This window comes from Chiroxiphia lanceolata, chromosome 6 (assembly GCF_009829145.1).
Source record: "Chiroxiphia lanceolata isolate bChiLan1 chromosome 6, bChiLan1.pri, whole genome shotgun sequence".
Lineage (NCBI taxonomy): Eukaryota > Metazoa > Chordata > Aves > Passeriformes > Pipridae > Chiroxiphia > Chiroxiphia lanceolata.
Window position 1 is genome coordinate 47,106,644 of NC_045642.1, and position 14,682 is coordinate 47,121,325.

General features: G+C 37.7%; 1 protein-coding gene across 2 annotated transcripts in view; it reads right to left on the bottom strand.

Moving 5' to 3' along the window:
* Positions 1–5,557: 5,557 nt before the first annotated feature.
* PTPN21 (protein tyrosine phosphatase non-receptor type 21) overlaps positions 5,558–14,682 on the bottom strand; it is a 42,311-nt gene continuing 33,186 nt past the window's right edge. Inside the window, exons 16-20 of one of the 2 annotated variants that reach the window (XM_032689740.1) lie at positions 12,472–12,693; positions 11,180–11,308; positions 10,629–10,863; positions 9,927–10,087; positions 5,558–9,102 (exon numbers count right to left, since the gene is read on the bottom strand). In XM_032689740.1, coding sequence (XP_032545631.1) covers positions 8,974–9,102; positions 9,927–10,087; positions 10,629–10,863; positions 11,180–11,308; positions 12,472–12,693 — 876 coding nt within the window. In that variant the 3' untranslated portion in view covers positions 5,558–8,973. The remainder of the gene's footprint in view (positions 9,103–9,926; positions 10,088–10,628; positions 10,864–11,179; positions 11,309–12,471; positions 12,694–14,682) is intronic. The other variant, XM_032689741.1, reaches the window with a different exon arrangement.

Sequence of the window (14,682 nt, forward strand, 5' to 3'; positions counted from 1 at the left end):
CCTGATAAACCTGCTAAAATAGTATCTTCCACATTATTGAACTAAAAACAAACTACCTTCTGATTGCAGCAAGTCTTTTGCTAAAGATTTTGTCAATGGAAAGACCTTTGCAGCATCAATCAGTTGCAAAGAGCACAGTATGAAGACAGAAGAAATCAGATCTACATACACACACACAAAGTATGTAGTTCCTTCAATCACTGACTATCAGTATTAGCCAGGCTTGACATAGCCTTTCTTCATAGGTACTTAACACCAGTGAAAATTATTCATTCATCTCTGGGTATGATAATTCAGAGACTGTTCTTGGAAGGATTTGATGTTCTTCTTAACTTATGTGAGACACATGATTGTCATTTTATAAAATGGTTAATAATAACTACCTGAAACTCATCTGCAAGCCCTCAAAGTCTTTTCTGGTTGTTTTGTTTATTACAGCCGATATTTTAAATCCATAAAATAAGCAGGGCAGAAAACAATCTAGTATGTTGGGAATGGCAGACGTTTGGTTTAAATTTAAGTGTCCATGTGAAAGACTGTCATGCAGATCAGTTTGGGAGATGTGACTGATCAGAAAAGGGGCAGCATTTTTGTAAGCTCTGCCCCTTCTAGCTCCCACATCTATGTTGGGCTGTTTTACAAGTGGAGAGCCCAAGAACACACATGTGCCCCAAAGTCCATGCTTTAGAAAAGCTCCCAAAGAAGGCCATGAGGTCAAATGTTGCAACATGTCTTCAACCCTGTGCAACTCTTAATGATAAAGAAGTTTTGTGACAAAATAGTCCCAAGCTCATCTGTATTCCACTTACACTTGGTTTTAATTAATTAGGCTGATTTAAATTGTAATAACAACAGCACTAGCATTTAAGTATAAGAACAACCACTTCCCTAAGCATTATGTTCCACTGGAGCCACAGAACTGCCATCCCTCAAACACAAGATCTGGTGGCAGAAGTTTCACCTTGAAAGAGCCAGATTGAGCCAACGGGTCATGCAGTGATATAACCTCCTTAGTTCAGAACTCATGAGCACTCACCTGTCCCCCAATCCTCACTCAACCCCAATTCTCCTGCAGCACCATTCTCCCGTCAGTACCTGCGTGAGTGACATTCCTGTCGTACTCACAAATTGGGATCCTCCACAAGCAGTTCTCAGGCTGCAGGAAGCAAACTGGCAATGTTTCTGTGGCACTGAGCAGCTTGTCTTCATACAGAGTCCAGCATCCAGGGGATGCTCATAAAAATAGTGGAGAGGGACATTTGTATGCTGTCATTGACCCCTCAGGGAAAAGGAGTGGGTGTAAAGAAATCTCCCATCATATCCTAAACAGAGCAATGTGTACATGCAAAACTTCCAGCTAGGTACTAGGTATTGCTGAGTTTCATGTAACCTTCATGTATCCACGCTCATTCACGATTTAAACAGCCCTAACAGCTGAGCAGGAGCTACTTTAGGGGCTAGTCAAGGCCCCAGGCTAGAAACCTCTCTCATCAGATCCCCTGAGTTTCTCGTATACCATATCCAGGAGCTCTTGCCTAAAAAAGCTGCTGGCTGGCTGTGCCAAATCCAGGGATCAAGTCACTTCCCTGTCAGCCAGCTCTGGCCAACAGGAGGCTCTAATGGGGATTTAACAGTGTCTACAGCTACAGTTTAAAACAATTTGGATTTAGAGGAAATTTAGATTTCTGAAGGGACCTTTGCCTCAGGTCTAAAACCAGTATAAATAATAAGTGATCAGAACTGCTGGGTGTTTTTATCAGGAGACTAGGAACCCAGGAAGTCCCATTTCCCTCTTCTGATTTTGAAACTATGTCAAATAAGAGAGCTTTGCTCACACTGCTCGTGCAACACATTCCCCAGGACTTGGGAACTGATCAGACAAGTACAGAGACAGCTGGTATGTTACTGTCTTACCTTCAGCTAATTAATGCCATCAAATTGAGTGCACCTAGAAAGACAAAGTTTTAGTTAAAAGCAAGCCTGATTATTTCAGATATAGTTAGGTGGACAGTGCACTAAGCATTTAGCAAAGACAAAGAAATGCAACTGGCCAATGGAAAACTGTAATGTCCAGTATTCAATTCACATATCATGGTGTTATAAAGTCTCAGGGTGCACCAGGTGTGTAGAGCAAGCCTTTGTACCACCTACCTTTTTAACTAAATGCCAATTATAAAATGAAGAAAAACTTCAGTGTTCATTGTTGGTAGCAGATCCAATAATAGTAAGCATACAATCAACTGTTTCCTCTCACATCCTTTTGGAAAAGTTCTCAAAACTTTTTAATCCCTCCTACACTTAAAGGTTACAGGAAAATTGAAAGCTCAGTACCAAAAATGGCTTTAGAAAATGCAGAACATTGTGAACAATAATGACAGGGCAGCAGGTACAAGACTTTCCTGCCACAAAGATGACAGCTCTTAGTATTTGACAGCCTGAATTTTATATCCAGTACCTGCAGTGCTTTAGAAGAGGAATCGCACCTTTGTGTACTGAAGGCAAAGTCCCAGCTTAGGACTACACATGAACACTAAATTCTCAGATTTTTCTTTTTATAATGGAACGATAAAAACTCATAGCTGTTTCAAATATTTATTTCCATGGCAAAAATAGACTATAATATATTCATTTCACATATATTACATTCAGTAATACAAGCTTTTCTGTCTATGAAACACAATTTATACATTGTTTTACAAACCAATTTCAGTTTTACAAGAATTAAAGCTGGTTTGATTATACATTTTTACAACATTGGTGACGAGACAGCAAAAATAGACATAAACCACTAGCTTGGTACTAGAAAATAATACTTCATGTTTGCTACTGTTTAAACAACATCCCATTTAAATCCTTGCATACTGGCTCAAATGAAAATCAAAGAAAATGGAGCCAGATCCCGTGTTCCTCTGACATTAAGAATTCAATCCTATAAAAGTGCTGATGGGACTTCAAACACCCATTTGCTTTAACTGAATGGAGATATTTCAGCAGTGTGGAGCACACATGCTTACTGATTTGCCAAGTAAAGCCTCTAAAATTTCCATCCAAGTCCTCTCAGATCAGCCATAAAAAGAGGACAGACATGTTGGGTATTTCAAAGCAATTTAAGCAAGTATCTTTGTAAAGAGCATACACACCTTGTCTGTCAGAATTATCCAGGATTAGCAAGGTGACACACTGGAGGATTTTTCAGGGGTTATCCCCCTCAAGTTTCCTACCATTCTAAAAATTAATGGCATTTGCAATGTCTTTAAAGTATTAAAGTCTCCTAATTTCACCTAAATATTTCCAAACAGAAAAACAGCATTTAAATTCCCTTTATGAAAGTTAGGCACCTTCTGAAACTGTACTCATAAAACTAATAATTTGGTAGTTCTGATTGCTGCATATCTGAACCAAAAGAATGTTACAATATCTACAGACTTGCTCTCTGACTTGCCACAGGCTGGATCTGTTGTAAACTCTATTCATCCTATTTTTAAATTTGATTTCTATCTTCATCCTCTAAGTAGAGCTGAAGAATAGACTTCTACAAAGCAAATACCCTGGATGTTACTCTTCACCACTGAACTCAGCATCATGTGGAAAACAGCAAAGAATAGAACCAAAGGCTATTTAGCAAAAGTTTTTTGAAATGCTCATTGAAGTTAACAAATCCTGGTTTTTTCAGCCCAGTTAGACCTTAAAGTAACATATGTGATTCCAACAGAATGCACCAAGTTAGCTGGTCCCCAGCAGGATCTTATTAAGAAATGTTATTCTTTAACTTGTTTTTACAGACATATTTGCTACAGCAGTTAATTAAGATTTTTTCCCTTACCTTAGCACAGTATTACATTATTTTAATGTCCCTGCATTGCAAATGCTGGACTGCAACAGAACTTCTAAGCACATGTTAAATTCCGTATTTCAAGAGTCTCTTTGTCAGCCCAGCCTTAACTTGGTGCAACTCACACCAACTGTAAACACCTGGCTTCATTCATAACATATTCAGACTTCCAAATCATCTCACCTGCATCCATTAGAAGTCATCACTGCCAAATTACAAAAAATGCCTATTTCCCCTGCATTTTGCATCTGTAAAACCAGAGACTGTGGTTTGAAAAATCTGACCTTTACTAATTAAACAGAAATTGAGCTGACAGATTTTATTCAATACAATTGGAAAGAAAGAGACATAAAAATAACAGAGCCTCTGAAAAAATATTTGGAGTTTAAAAAATCACATTTTAAAAAGCCAGTAAAAATAACACCTATGACTACATATTCACTTACCCTACCATGCCATGAAAAACATACCATATGACTCAAACCCTTCTAGCAGCTCTACTGTGGATACGAAACATTCCAAATCCTCCTCCAAATGCCTTCTGCCACTCCTTAAATCCTCACTATGTCCAAAACTTCGAATTCTCTTGTCCAAAACAAGAGAATTTCTTCTGAATTCTCAGCTGCTTTTCCTTTGAATGCTGTACCTTCTTATATGCACATTCCTGCTGCATTCTTTTGGTTAATTCTTGTAATCTGTATTTAAATTTAAAGCATTCATGCCTTAAGGGCTCAAGCTTTCATTGGCAATAAGCCCATTTTAATTCCCACAGAAGAACTGCAGGAATTTTGCATCTTGCAGGACTGGACTCTGGCTTTGCATGACTTTGCAGTATTAAAAAAAAAAAAAACAAAGAAAACCCCCTAAATTCTAAAGCACTGAGTTCTTAGCAACTGAAGCACTGATTTTTTTTTTAAATTAATAATTTGAACTAGCTATTCAAATATAATAATGGGTTCACTATTTTTAAGTCCAGGGATTTAGTAATGCTACTGATATTAAAACTGAGGTCTCCTTACACAGCTAGCTTGTATGATAAACAACCCTGCAGCTCCCAAGTTTGGTCCGGAGGCCATTGAAATTTATGAGCCACTCAACTTTAACAGCTGCTCCAACAGAAAATATGTAGCAGCAGCCTCAGGTAGTCTTACTTATTAAAATTAAAGGAGCTATTTTGGAGAAAATTGCTCCAAGTGTTGTCCACTTCAAACAGATACACACAGGATTATATGAGAAACCAGAAAAAAATTTCTCAAAATGTCAAGAATCTTTTCCATTTTAGTACAAATTTATTTTACTTTTATTTGTTATTACTTTATTTTGCTTTTTTCCCCTAAATGTTAATGATAACTTAGAGCCGCTCTTCATCCACAGAAATACAGGGACCCTGCCTTGCTCACCTGCTTTGAATTAAATGTATTACTACATATAAACTGTAGCACCCTGCACTTGTAGTGTTTATGGTTCACTTGTGCAAAAGGTATTGCAATGAGTGCAGTACTAAGGCATAAAACTTTTCCTGCTCTTCCCAGGGTACAGCAGAGAAGGAGAGCACTGCTGTGCAGGCTGCAGAGGCTGTGCAAAACCCCCCTGTGTGGCACAGAGCTTCTCCCTCACCCAACAGGGCCAGAAGGGAGCTGCAGCCTACAGATAATCCAGCTAAGTCAGTGACATCTTTGCAATGGACAGGGCTCTGACTTAGCTTCTTAGAGAAGAGCTTCTAGCTCAAAACTACGAAGATTCACTGGCCAAAAATCTCCAATCAGAGCAACCAAGAAAGAAATGAAATGTGCAGAAGCCCTTGCTATAATTTGTGGGTTCCTCTCCTGACTCTTCATAGAATTTGATCCTAAAAAGCATCTTCCACCTACCCAACAAAAGACAGTCAAATCTGTCTCTTGACAGTATATAGCACCTTTATTTTTCCCTGAGAGCTCTGACATCCCTAGAGATCAGCATCATTTTTGCCATTTACTGCAAGAATGTCTTCATATAACTTTTTTTACTAAACAAAATCTGTTCAAATCTTGCATAATAATCTGGTTTCATCCCCATAGAAACAGAAACACATTTGGCAAAATGGACAGGCTTATAGTGAAATTTTAAGCCTTTGACAAATAAATCCACCTCTGACTCACTGTGACTGGATTTGGACAGTGGATGTTCTTCTAATGTCCAACACTTCATGAAGCACCCAGCACAACTACAAGTAAAAATGCATCCCTTTCCAAAGCTCAGAACAAAGTGCTAAAAACTGAATTGTCTTTTATAAGTTAACTGAAAATCTAAACAATGGTTTTAAAAATCATTTTGTTACGGAGGATTGTGAAGTTTAATTTCACTTGGTATCTTTAGAAGAGAAACTGCTTGTTTTCAATGCTCACTCAGAGCCATATGCTTACATACAAACACAATCCTGCAATCTTCAGTAGAAAAGTTCACATGAAGTCAAGTCTATTAAGGTCAAGTCTATTAAGGCAAAACCAGACTGCTGATGGACAGAACTGCAAGCTGAAGGGGAGGAGGTAGCAGTGTTATGCTTAAAAATAAAAATTACAACTGTGACTATCAGATTGGAGAGCAACTGCCTCTAAAAAAGTGAACACAAATTCTTTCAGTGAAACAGAGAAAAATAAGGCAGAAGACACACGTTTCCTCACCCATGTCAGATAATCCCATAAGTATTGGATTAAATTGTTTCTTATAACTGCTTCTTCTAATGCTTAGCAGCTGATGTTCTGCCCCAGTAACTGCTGATCAGCTAAAAGCTGTTGCTTGAAGTTCTGGTTGTCCATCATGTCATTAAAACTGCATTTATGAGGTTATGAAGATCACAGTCCAAAGTTTAGACATGGAAAAGGTACAAACTACATTTTAGAGCCTGCCCTTCCATTCAGAAAGATTTCTGCAGATAGAAGTGAATTGTGGCAAAAATTAAACATTTGTAAAACACAGCATGATACAAATAGCTAAGAATGTTTGTTTCTTTCAACACAGAAATGTCAGATTGGTTTGTTTGCAAGATTTATATGTAAAGAATCAGTCTTCAGTACTGGTTTCCTCTGGACTTCCAGTTTTACATTTGGCAATTAATAATTCCTAGGAAATTTATGTAAGAACAACATTTCTTTTCCCTAGTCTGAAATATTCAATCTAATTTATACTGAGAGTACAAAAATTCAGACTGCCTCCAAGCAGACCTGAAAGCACCAGATCAATACAGTGTGCCTTAAAGTAAAAGATTTTGTACAGAATGACATATTAGCACAATGTCATTTGGACTGGGTGTTTTTCTTTGTGGAAGTAGCTTATTATAGAGGAAATTAAGGCAACCTATCTATCATTCTTAATTAATGTTTTGGGACACAATTATTATTTTGAAAGGGTTTAAATAGTTTCCAAACCCTTGTTAGAGCTCAGAAAAATAATATAATTTCAGCACTGATCAAAATTACTTTTAGTTTCATTTCATTTCACTAAGCAGGTATCAAGGGAAATGGACACTTAAGCATTCCAGCAGACTGATCTACTATAGGGTTTTTTTGAAATTAAACCAGATATCTAAAAGCTATAGCTCACTTTTGAATAGGTTTTCAACTCAGCATCTCAAAACACAGAAAGGCAGCTAAAACCACACTGTCCCCATCTGAAAACCACAGACAGAGGATTATTTAGGGATACTGTCATTAGATCAGCCCCCATGGGACAAAACAGAAACTACCAAAGGTATGACTCATCTTCAGGTCCCTGCCACAGCCATTGACTCAGCCACCTACACAGCTACTAAAATACCCCCATCTCCAGTGTTACCTCTAACAGCTCTTGCATTCTACAAGTGTTCTCAAATACTCTTCATTGCAATGCTGCACAGCATTAGCAAAATCTGTTCTAGTACTGACAAAATAATCTGGAGGATTCTACAGAAACTTCCCATGCTTTAACGGCTTTCTTGGCTGGGAACACTAACATTTTTAAAAGTCATCTTTGCACTGTGTAAACCAGCAACCACAGCTGCCACACCTCCTCCGGTATGCTTCATACAACCATCTCTGCTTCACCATTGTGCACCTTCTTACTCCCATTTTGGTTCTCTCATTTAATCAACTTAAAAGGCTCTTCCTAAAATATCAGGTTAGTAATGGTATATTACCATCTGAAACAATGCATGGTTATATTATCTATATTTAACTACATAAATAACAGAGAAAAAAAAAGTGCTTAAAACATTTGCATCCACTTTGATTTCAGCCAGTAAAATCAAACTGTCCTCTAAACATATGAATAATACTGAATATGTACTTTCTCTCATCCATTTGTTTCCAATAACCTCATAGACACTTAAAATATTTTTCCCCTGCTTGTTTCAGGTAAAAATGCCTCCACTCAAATGGAAGTTATCAACAGTTGCCATTATCTTTCACTTGTCAATTCTATTACATGGCACTACAACTAATTACCAATAGCTTCCCCTAGGACTTTCTGCATGATTTTTGAAGTTTGTTCAAACGTTGTCAGTCTTCTCCTCTGAAAACACTGTTCTGTTTAAAAAGTTTTGTGTTGTGGTTTTTTGGGTTTTTTAATTTAAAAATTCTGAATATAAAAAATAACTGTCATTAAAGCAACAGCTTGAAATATCTAAGAGCTGCTAATTTTTCTAAGTAAACCAGAGGAAACCAAAAGTTCATTTTTAAAAATATAGATGTATTGTTCTAAATATAAAATTGAAAGCAGAGTGAAACTGCATAAGACCTTGACATTCCCAAGGAGCTCCTACAGATTTTAGCTTTCACGCAGTCAAAAATTATGTTTCAAAACATAATGTTAGCAAAATTGTGCTGTGTACTTCCATTCCATGATACTTATTTTGCCCAGAGTAACACCACTCTAGAGAACATGTGTAAGTACTACAGACCAGTACAAGTGAAATTCTTCCTTAATATGACTGCAGCTGAACATAGGAAGAATTTACTCCAGCAAAGATCCTACTTTGTAGGGACTGTTACACTGACTTACGTTTAACAGGCACACAGCAACCATAAAAGGTAACTGTGTGATTCATCATTTAAAACACCAGGCCTGTCTGGACAACTGTGATTTCCTTTCTGTAAACTCTTGCAGTGTCCCTTAGGAAGTGACAGGGATTAGATAAGTCTAGAACTTTTGAGAAACTGAATGAGAACTCCATAGACAAAAGTGTACTGCGAAAGAGTCTGCACCATCATCATTCTTTGCTGCCTCAACATATCCAGCACTCGTGGGATGTCCAGCATCTGAAAGAAGAGAACAAACCATTACAAGTGACTGGTGAGCAAGGAAACTGGGTTGCACTTTCTCAGCTGGAGGTTCAGAGCAGTACCAAGTTATCCAAGGGTAGCTGTTCTAATTTAATCTCACAATTCGCTGCCCATGTCTGCAGTATAGACTGCACTACACTATTGACCATCTGTGAAATATGCATAATGGTAAAGATACCTATCTCATGGGGTATTGGTCTTCACAAATATAATGGCTGCAAAAGTCTGTCACAGTGTTAGGACAGGGATGCACAATGAAACAATAAGTTTGTTGAGTCTCAGCTGGCATATTATATTATTAAGAAACACTTTGCAGCTGTTCACTTCTGGCTAAAAGTTGATAGGACTGGATTTTATTCTATTAAACTAGCACTTTGTCCTCTGCTGAGACTGATACCGCAAGTACACCACACTTAAGAAAAAAATAATTAATAACAAGCACAGAGGTTGCCTACAAAGCATGTTCTTGAATATTATCCATTCTAATTAAGGTAAGAAGTGGTAAAGTCAGGATGAAATCCTGAAATATGCTCAGTAGCCTAGGGCATACCTTGTTCCACTCAGTGACTCAATATCTTACACAGTCAAGAATCGAAATGAGCATTCCAGTACCTGGTGTGTATGTGGGCAACTCTAGAAGATTATTAACTTCTGTTGAATTTCCAAGAGCTCTTTCAAGCATAGTTGTAAGGGCTCTTCCAAAGACTGCTCAGACGAACAGCCATAAAATATTTTAGGCAGGTTATTTTCTGTTCTACTACCTAACATTATTTAGAGCATGAGAAAGAAAAAGAGATCACCTCATTGTGTTCCAAGCAAGCGATCATGATCTCTGACAGTATGACCACCCCTGTTCGCCCCACACCTGCACTGCAGTGCACCAGTAGAGGGGGATTAGAGCTTTTAGGATCCGCAGTGCTGTTCGTGTGGCGCCGCACAGACTGTATCTCTTCCAAGTATGCTATTAAGTTCAACAAGATGAGAGTAATTCATTTAGGAGATGAAGCCCCATAAGCCATGCTATTATGCTGTATGACCACCAGAAAAGTAGTAATTTAACAAGTGACATCCCACAGAAAAACAGATTATATAAATCACAAGTCATACCCCCACCAAAGCAATATAGATCTACAAAGGTCATCTCACTTTTGTAAGGATTTCCACATCTTGTTCCCCTATTCCCCCCTAAAGGTGGCCCACGGCCATCTTGCTACTGCTGCAACATACGCAAATGTGTAGTATGTGATGCACTTATGTTTTAATCTATACGACCTTTTAGTAAATTTTGGCTTTAGACATAAACAGTCCCTTTAATAAACTGTCAGGTATATTCCTGCAAAAAGTATAATTCAGTATATCTTGCTCGTGTGAAGAAACCTTTTACAGCAGAATGCTTGACATACTTATCAAAAGCTAATTCCTATATAGCAGCCATTCTAGAAGGTATTAAAAAAAACCAACACAAACCACACACCAAAACAAAGCTATTAAATATAACTTACATAAAAATCCCTTTAAATCTTCTGGACAGCCATGCTCTGGCCAGTCAGTGTACTGCAAATGCCACACCGTTCTCTCCTGTCCTGTGAGAAGATGTTTAATCTTCAAACCTGTAGTTGCATAGCAGCCTGAGTCGGTACGGAATCGCGTGGTAATCTTAAATCTTCCATAGGTTACAGTGTTGTGTCGTGAACCAAGACGTGGCCAGTATCTGAAGCTTTTTTCTCGCCCACTTTCCTTAAAAGTAAAACATTTGCTTAACAAAAAAACACAAGAACATTCATACAACTAATTCTACTGTAGTAACAACTGTATCTCTCCTCTATTAAATATTACTAGAGTGTTATTGTTTCTTACGGAGTAAACCAACCTTCCAGCAGAAAGAGTTTGCAAATTCATCTTTCTACCAAAGAAAGGAAGATAGAATAGCAAAGGAGTCACTAGAAATTTGTCTTTGACTGGTCTTGTTAGAGCAAAGATCCCCTTCCCTTAACAGATTATTAAAAAACCATTTTGGAATATTTGGGAGAAACCAGATTTAATTTATACTCACTTCCTCTGCTGTCACCATAGCTATGATGGCAATCCCTTGTTCCCAGATCATCTGCCAGAAATCCTGACATGTATTCTGCAAAGGGCCCTGCGTAGCAATGTAATCCCACTCTATGCCCCCAACAGAGATCTGTAAAAAGAAAGACATTGTATTAGCAATTACGCAAAACCCTTTCCCCAATTCTGAAGATGCACAAAATGAAAAAAGACAGCAACACTGCAGAAGTAGGAGCCCCTTGTAAGTTATATCTGCCCCAATTTTTAGCTATGTCTTGTCACATTAAATGCAGAAGAGACAGAATTGTATAGGCACATGACTAAATAAATGTACTTTACATCATAATGAAAAACTGAGAAAATAAAACTATATTTTTCTTTTGTGAATTGAAGGTATTGTAGCAAATTCAGGTTTAGAGAAGCTTGCATACCCTGGTGCTGTAAATGCTATTACAAATAATAAAAATTCAGAAATTTCTGTTTCCTCAAAAAATATTATTTTGCTTGAAAAGAGTCAGAAGATTCACTCAACATTTGTGAATGAAGCAGAGAAACAATGGTACTGTGTCAGTGTACAAACAGATTGATTAAAAAAAGACAGCAACACAGATACAACTGCTTCTTTGATGATCTCAACTCTTTTCAGAGAAAGCATGAAGCCAAGTGTGGTTGCACTTTAAGCAGGTAAATGTATTGAAAAATGAATGAGCTGCCTTGAAGGTCCTTGAGGTCACCCTGCAAATTCTTCAGTTTTTTAAACAGAGTTTAAAGAATTAAGGATGGGGAAGGGGACAACTGAAGATTTTAAAAAAGCATATTTCCCCCTGGCTCCATCAATTCCTCTAATCACCCAAAAAAAGCTTAAGCTGGGAGCTAGCTTACTCCCTGTTGTACATACAGTCAGAGTATAGAAAAAGAAGAAAAACTGATTATCACTGCAGTTCAAAAACACCATAACCGTTCCAGAGGATCCAAGTTCGTTTTAAAGCTTTTTGCCTTTTTAACTCTGGGAAGAATTGGTTCTGTTAGCACCAATCTCCAGAGAGATGAGACAGAGATAGAAAGGGGACAGCAGATCAATACAGAAGTGAAATGCAAAAGATCCCTCCAATAATTAACCCTCCTAAGTAATGAGGAAAACAGGTTCCTCCTTTCCTCAAAAAAACCTCTGGAGAAGAAGTGGAAGAGAGAGATGGAGAGATTCTCACTCATCTTACCAAACCAAAATTGATAGCCAAATGCATTTTTAGATACCACGTGAACCGGAAAATATTTCTCCAACGATATTCCTCTCACCTTGATATGAGATGCATTGATGTAACCCGTGTTATTTTCTTTGGTTGGGACTAGCTCTACTCTGGTATCATCATAAGGAAGGACGTCCTGGAACCGGTTCCTTTCAGCATTTTCAGGAAGCCGAGCTATTGAGCACTCACCATCCATAAGCCTTTTTTTCTGAATGCGCTCGTATTCAGTGAACACCATCCCCTGCTCTAACCGTTGTTCCAGAATTTTACACTGAAAGACAGAACATGGATAATGACACAAAGTCATTCTAAGGTGAGCCAGTTTTAACAGAGAATTCATGAAGGAAAAAATGTATGTATTTTTGTCTCCTACATACTTCTTCAATGCTTTTCCAGCTATTAATGTTTTCACAAATATACCAGAATAAATTAGAAGCAACCCTAACCAGCAGGAATTTTGTTCAAGTGAAAACTAATAAGCCTGCTATACTTCATTAGGTCACAAAGACCTATGTGAATACTGCTTGTGAAGGAAAAATTACTTCATAGTTTCTATAAAGACAGCCCAGTTGGGCGTGGGGGGGGAAAACTGGCCAACCAGATAGCTGTGCTATACTGCATACTGCCTCAAATACCTTTGAACAAGGAATACTTATTAACCCACCTGCTCAATTTAGCATGTTAGATGCCATCATTTGAAAGGTCTCCTTTAACCTTGTAATAAAACAAACAAACAAGAAACAAAAATAATAAACAAACCATCCAAACTTTATTGTTTGGATGGAGAAAAACTAAACTTTTCATACAGCAGCAAAGCCTCCTTAGAATTTCTTGCTCCAGCTGAGTTATAAACTCAGAATTTTTTCTAATAGTATAATTCAATCTGTTTTATTTAATAAGCTGCTCCCCTTTCCACTCCTCCTTTATTCTTTTGAAACCAAGTTCTTTCTAAATCATAAGACACTTCTGGAATTTCAGCATCTCTTTGCCAACAATAATTAGAGGAATAATATGTAAGATTTCAGCCAGAAAATTTCATCTATGTCACATGCCCCCAGATTCTCACAGCAACTGCTCTGTGGTATCAGGTCATAAAAGTATCTTGTATCAACTAAGTATGCCAAATGTTGCAGAGGAAGGTGTAAAACCTCAATCATATGCAATTTGCACACCAATACATCAACTGTATGAACTCCTTTATTACCTTTAGGCTAAATTCCCTTATTTAAACTGATAATAACATGAGGCTGACCAATGAAACAGGCACTGAATCAATACTAAATTCATCTTCCAAAATATCTGCACTCTGGACTTCATGTCACGTGTCTACTTCGCATTGCCTCTTCTCAACTGTTTTAGGCACTAATCCCATTTCATGATATCTATTCTGCCTCTACATGACTGTCTGAAGAGAAAATGTGGTGACATGTCTCTTTCATAACTTGACTTTATGGCTTCTTCTTTACCTCAACACTTTTGGGCAGCTAGCTGAATAATAATATGGCTGAATTTAATAAAGATCAATCTAGAAAGAAATGATGGCTGTAAGTAAGAGGAAATAACCAACACAGGTAATAAATGTAGAATTGTATCTCAGTAAGACAATGTTAATTTTTGTCCCTTAGCATCTTTAAGCAAAATATATGTAGTTCAAAGGAACGTAAACTGTGTTGAAATGGAACAGTCAGATGTCCCTCCTATGGATCTCACTCCAAGCCTTCAAACTCTAAATGATTTGCAATGAATTTTCTTGGCCTGTTTCTTAAAACTGCAGCTGGTGAGAGCATGACTATTCCTTCAGGTTCTAATCCCTGTCCAGTGACTGAGAACAAACTCAGCTAGAGGGGATTTGCAGCTGAGGATCCCCAGCCATGCTCAGAACCGGATTCTAAACAGACCACTGGTCACAGAAGGGACAATAATCACCATAGACCTTGGTATATCTAGTTTCTCCCTGGTCAGATGTGTGATGACAGCTGGGTTCCACACAGCCCATCAAAGGCTGAATATTGACTGTATTTCACTTTCCTGCACTTGTTTAATGATATATGAGACAGGCTGAAGCATATTTACTGAGGTTTTTTATCCTGACACAAGCAGATGGAGTCTTGTATTTCTCAAAGATCCTCAAATTCTAGAACCTGATGTCCTCTCATTGATCTGAGATCTTTTACTTATTTAAAATTTCTGCAAATAGAACAAGTTTCATCTATCTTTTATGGGATTCACCTGAGGAAAACAGATAAATACAATCTGTGCA